This window comes from Malania oleifera, chromosome 8 (assembly GCF_029873635.1).
Source record: "Malania oleifera isolate guangnan ecotype guangnan chromosome 8, ASM2987363v1, whole genome shotgun sequence".
Taxonomy (NCBI): Eukaryota; Viridiplantae; Streptophyta; class Magnoliopsida; order Santalales; family Ximeniaceae; genus Malania; species Malania oleifera.
In genome coordinates, this window is record NC_080424.1 from 38,456,364 (window position 1) to 38,477,426 (window position 21,063).

At 36.4% G+C, this 21,063-nt stretch overlaps 1 protein-coding gene across 1 annotated transcript; it reads right to left on the reverse strand.

The window, feature by feature from the left end:
• Window positions 1-112: 112 nt before the first annotated feature.
• LOC131162001 (uncharacterized) lies at window positions 113-18,575 on the reverse strand. The gene is made up of 5 exons (XM_058118089.1): window positions 18,090-18,575; window positions 9,796-9,827; window positions 9,529-9,704; window positions 940-1,048; window positions 113-587 (listed from the first exon to the last, which is right to left on the reverse strand). The coding sequence occupies exons 1-5, from the start codon at window positions 18,352-18,354 to the stop codon at window positions 279-281; spliced, it is 891 nt and encodes a 296-aa protein (XP_057974072.1). The 5' UTR covers window positions 18,355-18,575; the 3' UTR covers window positions 113-278.
• Between the last annotated feature and the right edge of the window lie 2,488 nt (window positions 18,576-21,063).

A 21,063-nucleotide genomic window follows, 5' to 3' on the forward strand; every position in this document is an offset into this window, starting at 1 on the left:
TAGCGAATAGCCGGAATACTACCCCAGTCCACCCTTGCGGATGGCCGGAACATCGTGTAGATCCCGACTTTGGAAAGTTAATTGACTTCCCCTGTTATACAACAAAGACAAATTGCCAAGTGCAAATGTGTAAACACACACACATACATATATCCAGTATTTATTTAGTGTATGAGCGGTTGTATGTACTACATGTATACCTTGGGGGAGAGAGAGAGAGAGAGAGAGATTTGGAAATAAAGTATTACAATTTACAACTACAGGCAGACCCAAATTGTTCAACAATCGGAATACAAGCGAACCATGCGTAAGGAATGAAGGGGCGTATTCAACCGCCACTCCCTTTGCTTTTTGGAGAGGGGTCTTCCTTTCCCAGCCTTCTCCCTATTTATCCTTACATCCGCCAAACCCCAAGTGCAACATTTTGCCTCCATATCAAAGGAGATAAGCCGGAAAACACCATCATTTTCGGTGGATGAACCATCACCGCCTATATCACCTGTGTATCTCACGTACATAGCCCTCTCCTTAAACCGGTCTAGCTCTTCTGGAACCCGAACAACCCTTTCAACCCCAGGAGATGACACCTGAAAAACAGCACCACACAAATGTCAAGACCCTGAGAGTGATGTAAAACTCGCAATGACAATGTGCCTCCACTATACGATCAAGACAATCCCAAACTGGCAATGTATTACCTGCAAAAAGATCACATATAATTCTTGAATTCACATCGAGATCTATTTGGGTCAAGGATTTTGAGAAAAAAAAAAAAGCCAAAGGAAAAGAAAAATATGAAAAGAAAACTTTTTTCCAGTGTAACTTCTCCCTATATCCAATACTAAGATAGCACGCCATAACTTGTACATCAAAGACACAGCAACAAATCCCCTGCAACAAAATGCATATAAAAATAAAAGAAAAAAGGGAAGGAACTACCTCCAGAGTTAAACTTCCTGGTACAGATCCAGCGAGCTCAGCCTTGTCCAACCTTGCTCTATAGGCTGAAGAGAAATTTTCAATATCGCTCATGGATGGGGAACCAGACCTGTGAAATATTATTGCAAATGAGAGATAGGTAACATTCCAAACATAGCCAGTTAGAACTAAAAGAAATGATATTCCTCTTTTTATTTGGTAGTCGTTGACAAAAACCTAACACATTTCAGGTGAAAGTGCATGATCACACATCAAAAGATAAAAATAAAATTTATGTACACTTTAAAACAAAGCCATACAACTGAAAATAGAAAAACTTCTCAAAAACAATGCTTCTACAACATCAAGTTCAGTTGAGTTCCATCAATTCTCAGTGCTCCTTGCTTAATAGCATAAAACCTTTGGAAACTGACTTCTCTAACTGTATGGCAACACAGGCACTGGAGTAGGCACAAGTAAAGAAAAATAACTTCCTTCATTTTCTGTTAAACATTCAAATGGTGTATGGATCAAGTAAACCACATATTTTATTCATTAAACAAGAAATTTATATAAAAACAACTGTTTAATGTCATAGGGCACTTTTTCAACCACAACAAATTTTCAAAGTAGCGTCCCTCCCCAACCCTACCAAAAATAGAAACCTCATCAAAGAAAATGAAAAATGAAAAATTACACTGATATTCCCAACTTTTCTAGCCATTGCAAAGTTCTCCGTGACATCCTCTTCAAGAGTTGTTGGACCCCACGAAATAGCTCCCAGGAAATATATTAACTGTGAAGGATGGCAATTGAAAATAAAGGCTACAAGTGATATTTTAATTCAAAGGAAGAGCTTGTGTCCACTCGGCTTCTTCACTAGAAAGGTGATTATTTTATTCCTAAAGAAGTGAGTTCTTGAATAATAATAAACGTGCATAGTTACAATTACTTGTTTTTCTAAGAAAAATCATCCTAGTGAATTATTGGACAATTACAATATAGGACAGTCAATGGATAAAGGGAAGGTACCTAGTACTCTAGTAGACACAGTGAATCTCATGTGTCTTATTTCAAGAATATAATTTGCAGTCACTACAATAGCCAGAAATAAAGGATGTGAGTGTAATTTCTCCAAAAGGTAAATAACTGTAACACGTTGTTACCGGTTGCCTTATATTATTGCTGTATGCTAGTGAGCATATATTTGCAAGGGTACCATGGTCATTATGATGTACATGAGATATATTATAAATAGACAGGGAGAACTATCATTGGGTTCCAAAAAGTAGATGTCAACATAAATAAGATTCCTCATGCTTACCCTAAACAGCACCATAGCCCTTCAGATTATCACAGTCGTCATCAGAATCATCGTTGGAAACACAATCAATCGCTGCCTTTTCCAATCAATGACAGCACCAGGCCTTCCCTCGATAAACCAACATTATATACATACTCGGCTAAAAACTTCATCTTCAGTTTCTGACACATGCCCACTCAGCCTTTGTGCGCCTATTGGCTATTGCCATCCGCCAGCCTGATGCCATCTGCCAGCATGTGAGGCCTTTTCTGATCATGCTTTCATTCTGGCTCAGTTAATTCTGCTTGTCTGGACCTATAAAGCATGTTTTTAAGTCAACTAGCTTGTGGATACCTCTGTTTTCATCCAAAGTTTAGATTTTGAATGTGTATAAGCTAGTTGTCTCTACCTACGCTGTATTTGACAGTTGTATGTAATTGTTAGCAGTATGAAGTGCGGATGAGCAGTCCACTATATATTGTTGATTGAATCAATGAATCCAAATAGTCCAGTTCCTTCAATGTTGCTACAATTTACCACTAGAACAATTATTTGCAGTAGTTCAAGGAAGTCAAGATACATTCGGCCTAAGTTTGAACACCTTCAGTCAGATCCACATGATGATAAGAAAAAGTGTGGTTCCTGATCGTTTTCTTCTTGTAGACATTAATGGAATGTTATATCTCTAGAATGAGTATGCACCTGGATACCACCAAGAATACAAGAGATTACTTTAAATTGCTATGTTTTAGCAACTTCACTCATATGTATGACCTTTCATCAAGTATTTTCGGTTACAACCAAGGTCTTAAATTTCGATTTCGACTCAAATTTCGAATCTCCAAAAGTACGAAAATTTCGATTTCGATTTGAAAAAATAACGGAAATTAGTAGTAAAGCATTTGTGAAACTTTAGAAATGGTTAACAAACATAATAATATAAGTTTTAGGACTAATATATTACAAATTAAATACATCTATGCTTTGTATTAGGTGAAAAAGTTGTAAAATAGTAAGTGTATCAAACATATTTGTAAGATAATATACATTAAACATATGGTTAAATAAAATGTTACTGTAAGTTTATTTTTTTCATATAATTTCAAAAGCACTTGTAATAATCTTTCGTTTTGATAAAATAAATTAAGATAAAAAATTCACTTCACTCCAAAATTTCTCATTTGAATTCTAACGAAATTTCATTGTATAGTTAAAATTTCGACAAGTTTCACTAAAATTTTAAGATTTCGATAAATTTCGGATAATTCGTTAAGATTTTGATGGAAATTATGCAAGACGGAAATTGACTGCCATTTCGATTTCGAGGGTGACGGAAATCGGAAATTTCGTCGGAAATTTCGACAATTTCGTGGAAATTTAAGACCATGGTTACAACAGGGAGCCAAAAATGTCATTGAATAACCTACTACTTCACTAAGATGAAACACATTTATGAAGAGTTGAATATTGTACAAACCATAATGGCTGATGCTCATGAGATGCAGAAGCAATGGAGATGAATGACAGTTCTTTGGATCTTACTGGGTTTGAAACGAGAGTTCGAACCAACTTGATCTCCGCAATGAGAACACTTATTTCAGTTGAAGGTACAAATATATATGTATATATATTGCTTGTGCCACCATGTGACTCCATAACTGACAACATATTTAGTACTAAAAAAACCTTGTGAGATAATTGAAATGGTAGAGAAATGGAAAAATATCATGCGGTGATGCAATTTTTTTTTGAGGAAAAAAAAAAAAAAAACTCCTAGTAAAGGAAATAATTTGTGAGACAGAGTGTTTTGAAATAAGAATAATTCATTAACTAAACTCAAAGTTCATGGTAAATTGGTAATGCAAAGTTGCTGTCTTTCTTGATATGCATTCTCATGTACTTTGAGGATCCTAGTCTCGACGTCCCAAACTTTGGTTTTGAGAGGTTGGCATTTGTCACACAGGTTAGTTTGGCAATCAGCTACGTAGTAAAAGAAGTTCTACTAGCTGTTTGAGAAATCATGAAGGTAGGGATGGATGGAGTAGAGGTACCCTGCGCCTAATGTACTCATTGTGGAAGGGGAGATCATTTAGTTGACCAGTGTTGGGCCATTCATCTAAGCCCCCAGGCAGCACTAATGCAACCACCACACATTGTTCCGTTGTTCGAGAGCAATGTACTATCTTTGTATTAGAGGAAGAATATTCAAAGTTCCTGCAGAGTATCAGTCATCACAAGAAGTATTTCTTCATGTTGCATCACTTGCTCAGATTGGGTCATCTTTGTACTCACTGATGGACAGAAATAGAAAATCAGAGAGGGAGAGAGAGAATGAAGAAGAGAAGTAGAGGAAAGGAAGAGAAGGGAAGAGAAGAGACTACTGGACAAACAGAAACTAGACCAGACTAGAGAAGAGAGAGTTCAGATCAGAAACAGATCAAGGGAAAAGAACTGAGAGAGATCAGAGCAAAGCAGGAAAAGAGAAAGGAGGGTGAGGAGGACGAAGGAGAGGAGGAGAGGTTGTTCAAGAGAGAGAGAGAGAGAGAACCAGTGTGGAAATCTGATTTTCAAAATGATAACTGTTTTAATACAATACAAAGAGTACTAAACAAACAACTACCAAATAACCCCAACTAAAACAAAAAATAACAAAATAACCTGAAAGTATTTAAAACACATAAAATAAAACTAAATTAAATGAACTTCTAAAATGATCAAAATTTTTCCCAAACTAAAACAGAAATCCTGGCCACAACATAAACATCTAAAGTTCTCCTGTGGTAGTCCTCCCAAACTCCCATTGTTAGTGAAAACTCAACCTTGAGTTCTAAAATGGGTAGCTTTAACTCAGAGGGAACAAAGTCGAACATGTAGGCAAATCAAGAAGAGGAGCAATCTACATTGCATCACCAATCACCATTAGAGAAAACCTAAAAGATCCTCCAACTGCAAGTAGCATAGAATGCTGCAATGTCCTCAAATGAAATAACAAGTCTTCCAAGCAAGAAATTTAATAACAAGTCTTCAAATTGCATGGTTTGAACTTCCATAATGGACAATAAGGATATCAAGTTTTCTAGTTACTTTTAGAGGACACTTTGGAAATGTGTGGGACTCACTTAATCTTTTCTTCTACTTGTCACCCCCAAACTAATGGCCAAACAGAGGTTGTCAATCATAGTCTTGGCAACCTACTTATGTGCATAGTGGAAGAAACACAAAGCAATTGGAGCTTGGTGCTACCTACTATTGAGTTTTCTTATAACAATTATGTGATAGGTCCACGGGTAAGAGTCCTTTTGAATGTGTACTTGGTTACAACTTGTGCAACTTTGATCTTGTTCCTTTGCCACCATATGCCTATATTTCAAAACCTGGAGTACCTTTTTCATCACATCCATGAGTTGCATGCAAAGATTAGGCAAAAACTTGCTCTGAACAATATGGATTATGAACTTGCTGCATATGTGCATCATAGAGCTAGAGACTTTAACCTTAATGATAGTGTCATGGTTTGCATTAGGCCTGAAACGCTACCTTATGCACTCATTTAAAAAGCTCCATGCTCATGTCGTTGGCCCGTTATCCATCCCTAAGAAACTTGGACCTCTCTCCATCCTTTTGAAACTTGGACCTCACGCATATTTACTAAATTTGCCTACTCATATAACCATTAGTTTAATTTTAAATGTGGAGGATTTGACATTTTATTGAGGCACCTTTGAGCATGCTACATGGCTTCCCCAACCCCTGTGATTACGAGATATTTCCTTCTCAACCCCCTGTGTTGTCACTGAAACTCTTTTGATCACATTGGTGTAGGAGTATGACGATAGCCTCTAAAACACGCTGGTCCTCTCACTTTTCTCCTTTGCTCTCTGAATGTTCAAAGAACTGTGGTAAGAACATCACCATCTGCCACTGTTGGATTTGGACGATTCGTTCATATTTGATGATAACTCCAACAAAGCAGCAAGAAATTCCCTCCGCCCCTTTTTCTAGCGACCCTCAGGAATACGTTCGTCAAGGAAATTCTTGTTGTAATCCTTCAAGCATATATACCTATCCCTTGCCATTTTCAAGAATTTTCAAAATCACACTATTCTCAACTTTTCTAAAACTTACACCACAATGGCTCCCTGTTGGCATCGCATAGCACCACCAACAACTTCAGAACCCACATGAGCTCTTCCTTCTTCAATACAATGTAGGACACATGCTTACTTGCAAACTCTGTGATGTGATAGGTTGATGAATCAAATCGGTTAACTGTAATCACTTTCCTCTCAGGTTTGAAGGTTGCGTGTCCTCCCATCACTACAACAAGGAGGAAGATGAAAAGCATTGCAGCTAGGCAAGAAAATGAGAGAGAAGATACAATAAAAGTTGGTGTACATGTTGAGCAAAACTGGTAAACGAATAAAGTTCTGATGGTAACAGAGGGTTATTGATGAAGTGTGCAACCTATCTAATGGTTGCAAATAGGGTTTTGATGATTAGAGGTGGCAAATGTAGTATGTTGGAGTATTAGGACCAACCATAACTGATAAGGCTATATCGCTCTTTGACACGAGATCCACCACATGCCTTTTTTAAGAATAACCCAGTACGCTGAAAAAGTAAAAAAAATAAATAAAATGTGGTTGCATGTTCAAGTGTTAAGTCTTTAAGTATAACGTCATGGCTCTTACTACTGGTGAACATGTTTGGCTAAAGAATATGTTAGAAGAACATGCTTTTTCAAATTCACAGCCTAAGAAGCTAAAGTGTGATAACCGATTTACTATTTATATTGCCTCTAATCTAGCTTCCATGAGAGGACAAAATACATTGAGGTTTATTGTCATCTTTTTTTTTTTTTTTTAGAAAAACTTGTACAGAAAGTTTTGCAACCACTCATGTGAAATCTTAGTACGAACTAGCTAATTTGCTCACTAAATCTCTAGGGATGCTTAGGCTAAATTCATTTGCAATAAGCTAGAAGCATATGATATTTATGCCATAACTTGGGGGCGAGTGTTATCAATTACCTTATATTATTACTATATCTATATTTTAAAGCAAACATATGTTGACAAGTGTACAATGGTCATTATGATGTGATAAATAGAGATGGAGACCCATTATTGGGTTTGGATCTCTCGTTACCGACTTCTCTCTTTTCTTTCTATAACAACAACAACAATAACAACAGAGAAAGTAAGAGTCATTTCTCAAAAAAAAAAAAAAAGGGAAAATAACTCTTCCCTCCCCTTGAATTTTCTGATAATTGACAAAAACCAACCCCCTCACAACTAAGGCTTAATGAACCCACCCCCATATACAAATATGGAATATAATAGAAACTAACAATGTCAGCAACATTTAAATTCAAATAGATTATTTCTTTTTCTTCATTGTAGTTAAAACTAATACAACAACAACACAACAAACCAAGCCTTAAGTCCCACTAGGTGGGGTTGGTTATATGAATCATTTTTCGCCAATTTATGTGAGCATGGACAATTTCCTTCAACAAAATCAGGGCTATTAAATCCTTACCCACTATCTCATTCCAAGTATTTTAGGTCTGTCCCTATCCCTTTTACTACCCCTTACAATAACTAATTCACTTCTTCACTGGCGTACTATGTGGCCTACATTGCAAGTGTCCAAACCATCCGAGTCCTCTCTCCCTTATCTTATCTTCTACAGGAGTTACACCTAACTTACTGCGAATATGTTCATATCTTAATTTATTGTATAATGTTATACTACTCATCCATCTTATCATTCTCATCTCAACAACTTTTACTTTTTGGATATGCTGTTTCTTAGTCACCCAACATTCTAATCCATATAGCATAGCTACTCTTATAGCCGTCCTATAAAACTTCCCTTTTAATTTTAAGGGTATTCTACAATCACAAAGCACACTCAAAGCATTTCTCCATTTTACCCAACTTATTCTAACTCTATGCATTTCATCTTCTTCAATTTCTCCATCAACTTGCATAATAGATCCAAGATATCAAAATATACTAGTGTTAATTAATTTCTTTATCATCAAATTTAACTTTATCTCCAACATTCCTCCTACTATTATTGAAATTACATTTCATATATTCTATCTTATTTCTACTTATCCTAAAACTTTTGTCCTCTAGATTCTAAAGCTTCTCTCCATAATTCTATCTTAGATTCTACTCCACCCATAGTTTCATCAATCAAGACAATATCATTTGCAAACAACATATACCATAGAACCTTATATTGTAGGGATACTCCTAGTCAGTTCATCCATCACTAAAGCAAAACGCTAAGGGCTCAAAGTAGATCTTTGATGTACACTTATTGCGATTGGAAATTCTCTACTCTCCACCTATATTCCTAACACTAGTCATTACTCCATTATACATATCCTTAATGACAACTGTATACCTACTATATGCACCCTTTTGTTTTTCAAAAACCCACCATAGAACTTCCCTAGATACCCAATCATATACTTTCTCTAAGTCAATAAATATCATATGCAAGTCGCTCTTCTTTTCCCTAAACTTTTCCATTTATCTTCTTAAAAGATGCATAGCTTTTGTAATAGATCTCCCATGCAAAAAACCAAATTGATTTTCTGAGACCTTCATTTCTAATCTTAATCTTTGCTTAACTCTACCCTTTCCCACAGTTTAATTGTATGATTCATAAGTTTAATTCCATGATATTTATTATAACTTTGAATATTTCTTTTTTTGTATATAGGTATTAAAGTGTTTTTTCTCCATTCGTCTAGCATTTTCTTAGTTTTTATAATTGTGTTAAATAAAATAGTTAACCACATAATTCCATTATCGCCTAGAAATTTCCAAACATCAATTGGGATGTTATCCGAAACCTATAACTTTTCCATTTTTCATCTTTTTTAGTGCAAACTTAACTTCATTAACTTTACTTTAACAAATAAATCTCATATTTTTAGCCTTTTCCTCATAATTCAAATATAAGTTTAACCCTTCCACTTGGTTTTCATTAAATAGCATACTAAAGTAACTTCGCCATCTTTCTTTTATGTTTTCTTCCTAAACAAAGATACTATCATCCTCACCTTTTATACATTTTACATTTCCTAAGTCCTTACTCATTCTTTCTCTAGTGCTAACAAGTTAAAATGTCTCTTTCCCCTTTTTTGTGGCAAAACTAATTCTTAAAAAATAATAAGAACAAAAAAATCAATGAAATTGTAAGCATAACTATGTAAGAATCATGAATGTCTCCAGAAGAACTCCAAGTAATTCTATCAAATGAATAGCATTCAAAAAGATGCTTACTTATTTGACATTGTCTCAATGCGCACTTTAATGGTACAAGTTGCCAGCGTCTTAAAAGCATATATTTTCAATTGACCATCAAATGATAAAGAAACCTTTTCAGCTATTGCTAATGCTTCTTTGTCCCACCAGGTACCAGCAAGTGATATTCCACCCCCACCACCTCCATCCCCGGCCTACAATAAGAAAAACAACAAAGAAGTTGTCTAGTTAACTTCAGCATATTATTGTGAGAGAATAACAGCATTTTTCTTGATAAAAACTTACATATACTTCAGCATCTTCTTCCACGTACTCACCTGCAAAATAATCATCCTCCACTAATGCCTCTATATAATCAAGGATGTCTTTTTTTTTTTTTATGTTAATTTTATAATATATATCTTAATATCGAGAATAGATAACTATTTGAATTTGTAATGAACAAGGTAAAACTGAACCAAGAGAAGTTCAAATGATGAACAAACAACAATTAAACAGAACTGGTCTCATCACTAAAACTAGATGTTATTATAGATGAGCTACAATAAAGGTGCATTATGGATGAACTAAACTACAAGTAATATTCTTATATTGTTCTAGATTATTTAGAAACCTAGACAATTTTGTAGGAGCCATAAGATTGCAAACAAAAGCACAAGAGAATGCTGCAGGATAGCATCAAGGATCTGCAGCCATGAGAGAATGTAGGAGAGAAGGGAAGGAGAAGAAGAAGGAAGAGAGAAGAGAGGAAACAGGAGAGACTAGGGGGAATTGAACGTTCAATTCAATTCAAATTCATTAACTCCTACTCCTACAAGGCCTTCACACACTATTTATAAGAAAGACTCTAGCATATGAAATTACACATATTCCCCAAAAGCCACATGAAATTACAAAGACGCCCCTAAAATACATAAATATTACAAACCAACCCCCAAATACATATAATCCTCTACTAATTAAACCAAACATACAATTAAGTTTTAACTAAATCCAACAATCCCTTGACCCAATTCTTTTGAATTATTCTTTGACAAGGATCTTTCCATGCTCTTGCTTCTTGTCCTACATCAAATCTCTCCCAGTTAAAATTAGCCAGCCTCAAATCTGGAGGTGTTGGAGGATCAAAAGTAAGTAACTTGGACTTTTCAAAATCCAGTGCTTGTGTGATGCAAGAAACAACATTCCATTGGCAGCACTATAGACTTGAATTGAGAAATAACATCAATGAACATATCAAAAATGACAAACTCAACAACAGGAATGCATTTCCTTGCTGGCAGTGTCTTCAAGTTGAGTAACTCTGCCAGATTCTTTGTCTTGGCTGGTTGGTAAGAGTGGGCTTCAAAATGATATTCTTACCATCATAGTGGAGGGCATATATGTTCCCAAATCCTTGAGTCACACCCAAATCATCTAACCAAGGAGTACATAGCCAATATTCATGGGTATGATATCACACTAAACATTACCAAAACAGCCACTCATTTGGCTAGGAACCAAACATCTTTCACAAGCATTTATAGTAGAATTATCAGCCCAAGAAATCTCATAAGACTTTGGATAATGTTCTAGATGAAGTTGCGTACGTGTGACTCCATTTAAAGAAACCACATTCATAGGGCACCTTCCATCAATGATGATTTTGCAAACATTTCCTTGATTCCTTCACACTTAAGAAAGATGTGATGTGTGAAAAAAGCTTGAATTGTTCCCAAAGTATGAATTGCATTCCTTTTTCCAATAACTTGTCAGCATATTGCTGGATTTATACATATAATTGCTGCAACTATACATCACCAAAAGTTCTTAACAAAATTTGACCACAATTCTCAGAGATCATTTGGAACCACTTATGGAGAAGTGTTTTTCAGCAGAAGTGTTGAATTTAATAAGTGCTGGTCATGATTGCTAAACTGGAAAAGTGTTGAAAGTCATAAGTCGTATTTGGTTATATTTAAAATAATCATAAATGTTAAATATATGCATATATATATATATATATATTTTACAACAAAAGAAGGCGCAACATGTAGTGACAAAAATTCCACCAAATAACGGAAAAAAAATTTAAATAAAAAAGAGGAAAAAAATAAAAATAAAAAATAAAACTAAACAAAATTAGTAAAGGAACCCCCTTTTCAAACCCTTTCCAACATAGTTTACCAAGCTCTTCAAATTCGCTAATACCCTTTTTCCCTTCATCGTTCGACTTTTACCACCAACATACGCACTTCATTTCCTCCAATGTCACTCAACTTTAAATCCATTTATCCAATAGATTTTGAGCTTCTAAATCCTTCTTAGGAATCTCCACCACAAGCGTAGGCAAAATTCCATCTGTACTCTATAACTTGTTCACCAACCCATCATTATCAAAAATAGAAACTCCCTTCAAGCATTCCAAAGGGGGTGGATGGACATGATATAAATCCCCTATTTCATCACAAGAATAAAAAATGTACCCATATTGTTCTCAAATTTCAACCAATAACAACCCTCCACCACAATCAAACTCATTAGTATCATCACTTTGTGAATATGAAAAATCCCTCCTTTTCTTTCCCATAATTTCTTTACTAACCTCGTTACTACATCCAGCCTTCTCTTTTTCACTGTCTTCCACAATACTCAACTCTCCTTTAGAATTTCTCTTTAATAACTTTGGCATTGACTCACCAGAATTTTCTCTCTTTTCTTCAAAAACCTTCTTCATTTCAGCACCCATACAACCTGCACTCCTTTGAGCATAAACCTTTTTACCCTCAAATCTATCAACATTAAGACTCTGACTGTCAGATTTCTCCTCAAACTCAACTTCTTTTTACTCTTTTCTATACCACATTCTAATACCTTTTCAATACTTAACACAAATTTTCCCCCTTGGTCTCGTTTCAAAACTAATATGCTGCTAGAATTCTGAACTTGTTCATCATTCTGACTCAAATCTCGGAAAACTATACGCTGGATTTGGATTACATTAGCAGAATGTTTAGAGTCCTCCCCAATGATCATTTCTTGATATCCAGGAGCAAAATTTTGAAACTACACTTCATCTCGAACCAATAAGGAGGTACTTGTGTTACCAAGGTCTTAAATTTCGATTTCGACTCAAATTTCGAAGCTCCAAAAGTACGGAAATTTCGATTTCAATGTCAATTTCGATTTCGATTTGAAAAAATAACGGAAATTAGTAGTAAAGCATGGAATTCTTTGTGAAACTTTAGAAAAGGTTAACAAACATAATAATATAAGTTTTAGGACTAATATATTACAAATTAAATGCATCTATGTTTTGTATGAGGTGGAAAAGTTGTAAAATAGTAAGTGTATCAAACATATTTGTAAGATAATATACATTAAACATATTCAGTTTGTACAAATGAAATTCATAAATCATTTAAATATTATTTATTATACAAATAATGATAATTTAGACATGAATGGTTAAATAAAATGTTACTGTAAGTTTATTTTTTCATATAATTTCAAAAGCACTTGTAATAATCTTTCGTTTTGACAAAATAAATAAAATAAATTAAGCTAAAAATTTCACTTCACTCCTAAATTTCTCATTTGAATTTTAACGAAATTTTATTGTATAGTTAAAATTTCAACAAGTTTCGCTAAAATTTTAAGATTTCGTTAAATTTAGGATAATTCGTTGAGATTTCGATGGAAATTATGCAAGATAGAAATTGACTGCCATTTTGATTTCAAGGGTGACGGAAATAAGAAATTTCGTTAGAAATTTCGACAATTTCATGGAAATTTAAGACCATGCGTGTTACTATACCACCCGCATAGGCCTAAACACCGCCTTGACCCTTCTGTTGGAAGCCCATTTGAAGAAAGCCTTCATTTGAATCCAAAGAATCAGCCTGTTGGAAGCCCATTTGAAGAAAGCCTTCATTTGAATCCAAAGAATCAACCTTTCCTAGACATTAGACTTGTTCAAATAATTGTTCCAATTTAATAGAAAAAGAAATACCTCCTTTTTCAATAACTTGGGTCAAGTCCAAAACAAGTAACATACAGCCTAGCCCAATTCTTTTCACAATCTCCTCCCCAAAAGCAACCCGAGCCACTTCCAAGATGATCGCAATACCATCTGGAGCCCTAGATTCCTTCGCATTTTGATTTACTGATTCCAATTGATTTGCAGCAGCCCCAGGTTCATTAAGTTGCATCACACCTCCACATCGACGGCACAATTCTTCTTTTTCAACTAACACAACCTGATTTCTAGAATTAACTTGGCCATTGCGACCTGTTTCATTCCTCTGTCTTCCTTCTAGCACCACCTGACTCCACGATCTTTGGCATGTAGAACTATCAGCACCAACATCTCCGAAATCCGCACAAAAGACCTTTGCTATCTCAAAAAAATCACTTACAAGACTTTGCCACCCATCACCTTTAGCACCTCTAGGAATAAACACTGAAAATCTCTTTCCTTTCCACCCCAGCCCTAACCCTAACTCCAAATACTTTCCCACCTTTGTCCACCTAATCAACGTCCAATACTTTGTGAATCCCATTCGAAAAGTTCAGAATCCCCTCTGCACCTGACCAAAAGAAGACAAGCCATCAACAAACTAGACCACTGCTTCTTTAGAAAACCAAACCTACCTATTACAGGAAGCATTATTATCGATCACAAGCAAGGACTAGATCTCCACAACTTTGTCTAAACACAGGCTGAAAGTTTTTCCTTCAATCTAAACCGATCACTTCAGCATAACCAAATGCCTCTCTCACCTTCGATAACTATGTCGGCCATAATTGAAAGTTGAAAGACATCTCGCACTTCGAAAAATATCTGAAAGCCCAATAAGGGTTTAATCAGTCTTTAAAGGTCCAAGAAGTTTGTTGTTATAGAGACAGATTCAATAAAGTCTCCAAATATATAATTGCTGGTGCAGTCTCTAAAGATCCAAGAAGGTTTGAGCAGCCTCTGAAGGCCCAGGAAGGTAGCCATAAGAAGAGAGCCTACAGATAGTCTAATGATGGTCTGTGAGAGAATCAATAGGTTGTACTCTATTGCTGGAGAAAGACGAATGAGCTCTGATGCCCAAATATAGCTTGCTGTAGGGATACACGCGAGTCTGGAGAGGAAGATTGTCAAAAGTCAAAAGGGATTTATGGTAGGTTGAATATAAATAAGGTTTAGTGGCTAAGAATAAAAAGGGCTTTGGTTTGGTTTCAAGGCTATGGCATCAAGATAAATAGGTTTCAGGTCATAAGATTTAGGATGAAAGTGAACAATGAGGCTTGCCATGCTTGCTGTCGCGAAGGTGGGCGCGTAGGGAAGAGAACATCGTGAGAACCTTTTCCTTATATGTATTGGTTTTATCATAGGTGCTATATGAATTTATATTGCTATATTTCATCAATAGTTAATATGATATAAAATATTATAATAAAATAATATACGATGATTTAAAAGAAAAAGTTGAAAAGCAGTTCTCAGTTTCTAAACTTCTCAGAAAATTCCAGCCGCATCCCCATTTCTTCAAACACCACTTTCCAGCCACCATCCTGCAACATGACCCACACCATCAAAGACAAAACATCCTGATGGCCCTTCCCCTATAATTTCATCACCTTCCAAGCGCCGGAACAGGCTCACGCATTGGCCAAAAGGATTCCAGCTTTCGGCCCCCTTGAATCCTCAGCATTTGGTGATTTTTTAAACACACAGCAACCATACTAAACTCCTCATCCCTTGATCTCTCCTTAACCAAAATTTCATTGCTGGAGGTGCCTCATCGATGGCGCACGTGCCCCTCGCACCAACGACCTGCAAGTAGGAAACTTCCAGTGTTCTGCTATTTCCAGTCTGGTGAAAAATTGCTTCAGCCACAAGATTTTGGATTTTCTCCACAATATTTTGACCTGCAAGGAGATATTTTGTTGTGGACACAACATATTGCCAGCAAGCACGATAATTTTGGCATGAAACCTTGAAATTGCCACTGCCAACATTAAAAATCAGGGTTTTTTTTTTTTCTGCATTTGTGATTTTGCTAGTGAATTCGTTTCATTTCTGCAAGATACTCCAAATTAAAGGTGACTTGAAGATTGTTCTTAAAAATTGAAAGTGAAGTTTGTGATTTGCCCCATATAATTGCATCATGGTGACCAATGTTGAATTGTCTGCAAAGGTGTTGTTATCCAGTGGGGTAGAAAATTTGGAACATGCTTTTGTAGACTATCATTGGTACTTTGAATAGGCTAACAACTGAAGTTGCAGCCTTAGGTAAAAGGCCCATGGAATTTCCTACCAAACAAGATGGTGGAATAGCTGCTGTCCCTCATGCTTTTGAGTTGTGTAAAGGCTAAAATAATCATTTAAGGGAACCAAACTAGAAGTCTCAAATTTTAATGGTGATGGTTCTCGTGATGAATTTGATGATAGGATGTATTATTTGGAGTTCTATTCGCGATGGTATGACATGAATGAGGCTATAAATTTATACTTTACTGAATCAAAATTGAAGGGAACTACTCGAATTTAGTAGATTAAACAAGGGGAGAACTTTAGAATAGGGAGATTTGGTGAGATTACAACGTGGGATGAGATGAAGCAAGCCATGTAGGAGCAATTTGTGCCTCCTAATTATCAATATCGTGTTCATCTCCAAATCTTTGATTTGAAGCAAGAAGAAAAGACAATTGTGGAGTACACTAGTAGATTCTCTCATTTGGCTACTCGTGCCGATATAGAATGGAAAGAGGGCGTTATGATAGCATTGTACAGAAAAGGGTTGAAGCAAGCTATTGCCTCAAAACTTGCTGCATGTCATCTCATTACATTTGGGGATGCAGCACAAATTGCCACTCAAATTGAGGGGGACATGCAACGCAATCCTCCTAGATCTACATCAGCCCTTCAATTTGAGAAGAGTACTAGTGGAGTTGTACAAGAGAAGAAAGTTGAGCAATTGAGTAAAGGTGTTTAGACTAATACCTCTTGAAAGACTCCTGAGCATTCTGGAACAACTTCTAAGAGCCAACCATTACTCACATGCTTTACATGTCAAGGTTTTGGACACAATGTCCTAACCAAATGACTTAGATAATGATGGCAATTTGAAAACTTGTTTAGTGCTTCGACATATGCTCTCTTCCCACAAGGTTAAAGAGAGAGGATTGGAGGTGGACCAAAATCTTTCAAACTCAAGTGATATGCCAAAAACAACTTTGCACTTTGGTTATTGATCCTAGTAGTTGCACAACTGTAGTTTTTGAAGAAGCTGTGAAGAAGTTAAACTTGGAAGTTAAGCCTCAACCCGAACCATACAAAATTGCGTGGTGAATAATACCAACTTGAAGGTCCATGATTGTTGCTTACTTGCCTTCAAGATTGGCTCCATCATGGAGACAATGCAATGTGATATCCTTCCTCTCAAAATTTGTCACATCCTTTTGGGCTGACTATGGTCATTTGATAGGAAGGTTATGCATGATGGATATAAGAATTCTTATTCCGTCGTCATTGACAAAAAGAAGTATAAGTTGATGCCATAACGAATTCTTCCACTGACCAAGTTGAAGCGTACTACAGGTTCCTTTCTTATGAAATGAGATGACCCTATTCATGGTGATGGGCTCCTTAGTACTTTCCCCAACTCGATAGAGTCGAATTCTTTCGGAAGGAGGGAATCGATGTAGGGTGAGAAGCAGCTATTTGGATGAATCATTTCGACCCAATTAGGAGGCCTACGTCAAAAAATAGGGTGAATGGTTTATTGGGTTTGAAACCCAAATGTGCTTAGTTATTTAGTTGTTTAGGTATATGTGACTAAGGCCAATAAGGATCATCTAGCGTTGGTAGATGGATTAGACTAGGGTTAGGACGTGAAAGGTAGGATTGGTTTGAAAGTCATTGGAATGCAATCGGGGGCACATAAGGCATGGGAGTAAGCCCCACTTGAGCAAGTGTTGGAGAATTGGATTTGCTTCCACCAGGGAGAAGGTTTCTGCTCAAAGGGGAGAGTTCGAATTGGGCTCAAGTGTTCACGCATATGTTCTTGCGGATGTAGACACATGGAAGAGGAGTGGTTGGAACTCACAAATGAGGAGGTTATTGTTGACAATTACACGTGTGAATTTATCTTACATTGGAAAAACTAAGTAGATGACATGTGTTTATATACATGACTGGGCCCAAGACTGAATAGGCTGCTTAAACATTTGAATCAAGTTGGTGCTCACCCATGTATATCAAGCTTACCCATGACTCCTCCAATCTTTAACACTCACATAAAAAAAGTCTACCAATATTCCCGCAGATATACTTGAGTAGAAAATAAACAAACACAATTAAATAAAGGCTTGCATTTTCAAAAATCTACATATATAGGATTTGGTGCTCAAACCACAAAAGAGAGGGGGGAAGGGGGGGGGGATCAGAAGCAAATTCATATATAACTAGAAATGAAACTTACCTACTGATATATCCAAATATTGGAGAAAGACAAACAGAAATAACTAAACGGAGCCTGTTTTTAAGGCCTACAAAAACTTAATTAATGAAAGCAAAAACACACACACACAGGGAATTGAGTTAATACCATCTTCGACGTCATCAAGTAGAAGTTTATCTTCATCATCCATCGACACTTCTACAATGGTTGGTTTTACAACTGGGTCATCGTGCGCGTTTCTCTTTCCGTATTGAGCAATACAAGACCCGTATGGGGCATAGGTAGATGGGCAAGGACAAAATGAGAAGGACAGTTTATGGTTTTGGCGGGAAGGCCTGTGGAAACCATCCACAGTTGTGGGAGAAACTGAAACCCCAGTGGCTCTCGCAGTCCAGCTCGCCCTTAAATCCATTATTCCTCTTTCTTTTATTTTTTCTTAAGTTCTTTCGGCGATGTTTCAGTTAGAAAATCGGAAAAGGGAAAAAATATCATAAAGCGGAAGAGAATTCTCGAGTTAATGAAAGTGCTGCGCAGAGATGGGAAGAGATAGAGGCTCTTCACTTACGAAAGTGCTGCGCAGAGATGGGAAGAAATGGCTCTTCACTTCTGTGGGAGTGGAGGTGGGGGCAAAAATATAATGATAGGAAGATATTGTCTCAGAAAAACGATGTCGTTTATGTTTGGGATCCGTTAGCATTGCATATGGGGTCATTTCTTCATTTTGCATTAATGTAGGCATCAAGGTAATAAGGTGTGGTTAAGGTTTCAAACATAATTATTTTATGTCTGAAAATATGGGATACAAAGAATAGACTCAATTCGGTTTAGATGTTTTCAAAAAATTATTTTTGAAATTATATTTGAATGCTATCCCTAATTTTTACTTTCAAAAACAAAGATACACTTTTTTGGATCTTTAACGCACCCTATCTTTCAAATTTTCAAAATTCGTTGCCAAGTAAAATTGTGAGAAAATTTCAAGGAAAATAAGCAAATAATGAATTTGAAAAGGAGAATGGTATTGTATATTTAGTGTTTATGTGAGACATATAACCTAACTTTCATGACTAGATGTCACAACCCAAACTTGAGCTAGTTCTTACGTAAAAACATCACTTTCATATTCATTCAACTTGTGTCCATCATATTTACAATACTTTAGGATTTATAGTTTAGGTTCTTTCGTAATTATGAAAAAGATTGGAGGGCAAAGTATTATGTTTCTTCATGCCAGTTGCATATTAAATAAAGAACTTTGAAGGAGATTGAAGGTGATTATTTACCAATGTTGTATAATTTGCTAGCACCATGTTTAGCCTATGTTACCCTCCTTGATAAGATGCACATCGGAATAAAAACAACAAGTAAATGCAACACAACCAGAACAAGAACAACAATAAGATTTATGTAGTTCGGCAAAGCCTACATCTACGGAAGTAATGACACACAAATTTCACTATGAAAATTACAAAGTACACAAATACACTTCTCAAATGATCACACACTTTCTCAATACATGCCCAAAATGACATATATAACACTATCTCGGAGGTTTCCCTCCATTTACCCAACTACCCTAATGTTCAAATTCAAAATTCAAAATTCAAAAAACTGCTCGTGGCCCAGAACTTCTTGTTGACGAGAACAGGAGATCCGTCAACGAGACCAATAAGAACACTTATTGACGAATCATTCCACTCGTCGACAATCCCATTTTTCTGCTCTCGGTATCTTAGAAACTCTGAACTTTTAGGCCCCTCGGGATCTTCTCATCGACGAGCACAGGACACTCGTCGACGAGTCCTTACTGTCTCCTCGTCGACGATCACAGGGCACTCGTCAATGAGTCCTTGTTGTCCTGCCCCTTCATGTTTTTCTTTCTTCTTTATTTATAAAATTCAAAGTATAAGAGCTACAACACAAATAACAATCTCCACCTTAGCGATTATACGCCCCTTAGGAGAATCTCGAAAAACATGTCTAATTGCTCCATCTTGAACTTGAAACACTTGGTTGGGTATGACTCCCTTTTATCACTTGGAGACATGGAGTAAGTCCAAGCAGTACTTGAACTTCTCAGAAGTAACTGATTTTGTCAGAATATCCACTGCATTTTCAAACGTGTGAACTTTTTCCAACACAAGCTCACCCAAAGCAATCAATTCCTGAACCCTATGGAACCTCACATCAATGTGCTTGGTTCTATCATGACATATCCGATTCTTCGCCAACTAAATAGCACTCTGACTATCACAATGTAGCACCACTCCATCTTGCTGCAACACTAGTTCTCTAACTAAACCTATATCATAAGACTTCCTTTGCAGTTTCGAAAACTGCCATATGTTCCGCATCAGTCGTGGATAATGCTACCAAAGACTATACCATGGATCTCCAACATACTGGTCCTCCTACAAAGGTAAATACATATCCCGTTGTAGACCTTCTGTCATCCATATCTCTAGCATAATCAGCATCAATAAACCCTATAACTGAAGGACAACCCTGTTGCTTAGCGAACATGTTGTCATATCCCGATGTACTCCATAAGTATCTAAGTATCCATTTGACGGCTTCCTAATGCTACCTTCCTGGATTAGAAAGAAACTTACTTACCATGCTCACCGCATGAGCCAAATCTAGCCTCGTACACATGATGACATACATCAAACTCCCCACAGCACTAGCATAGGGGACCTTTGACATATTTCGGATCTCCTCATCCGTACTTAGGCAATCTGCAGTAGACAACTTGAAATGATTCGCTAGAGGTGTACACACTAGTCTTGTATCAGTCATGCTAAAACTCTCCAACACTTTCTGTATATAATCGCCCTGAGATAACCATAACCTCCTTGCAGTTCTGTCACGGCGAATCTACATCCCAAGTATTTTCTTGGTTGAGCCAAGATCCTTCATGTCAAATTCTTTATACAATAGATCCTTTAACTGGTTCACCTAAGTTAAATCTTTTGCAACCATCAACATGTCATCGATGTACAATAACAAGAAAATAAGAGAACCATCATCAAGCTTGTTTACATACACGCAACAGTCATACTCACACCTCTTGTAGCCAATTTTGATCATGTAAGAATCAAACCATTTATACCATTGCCTT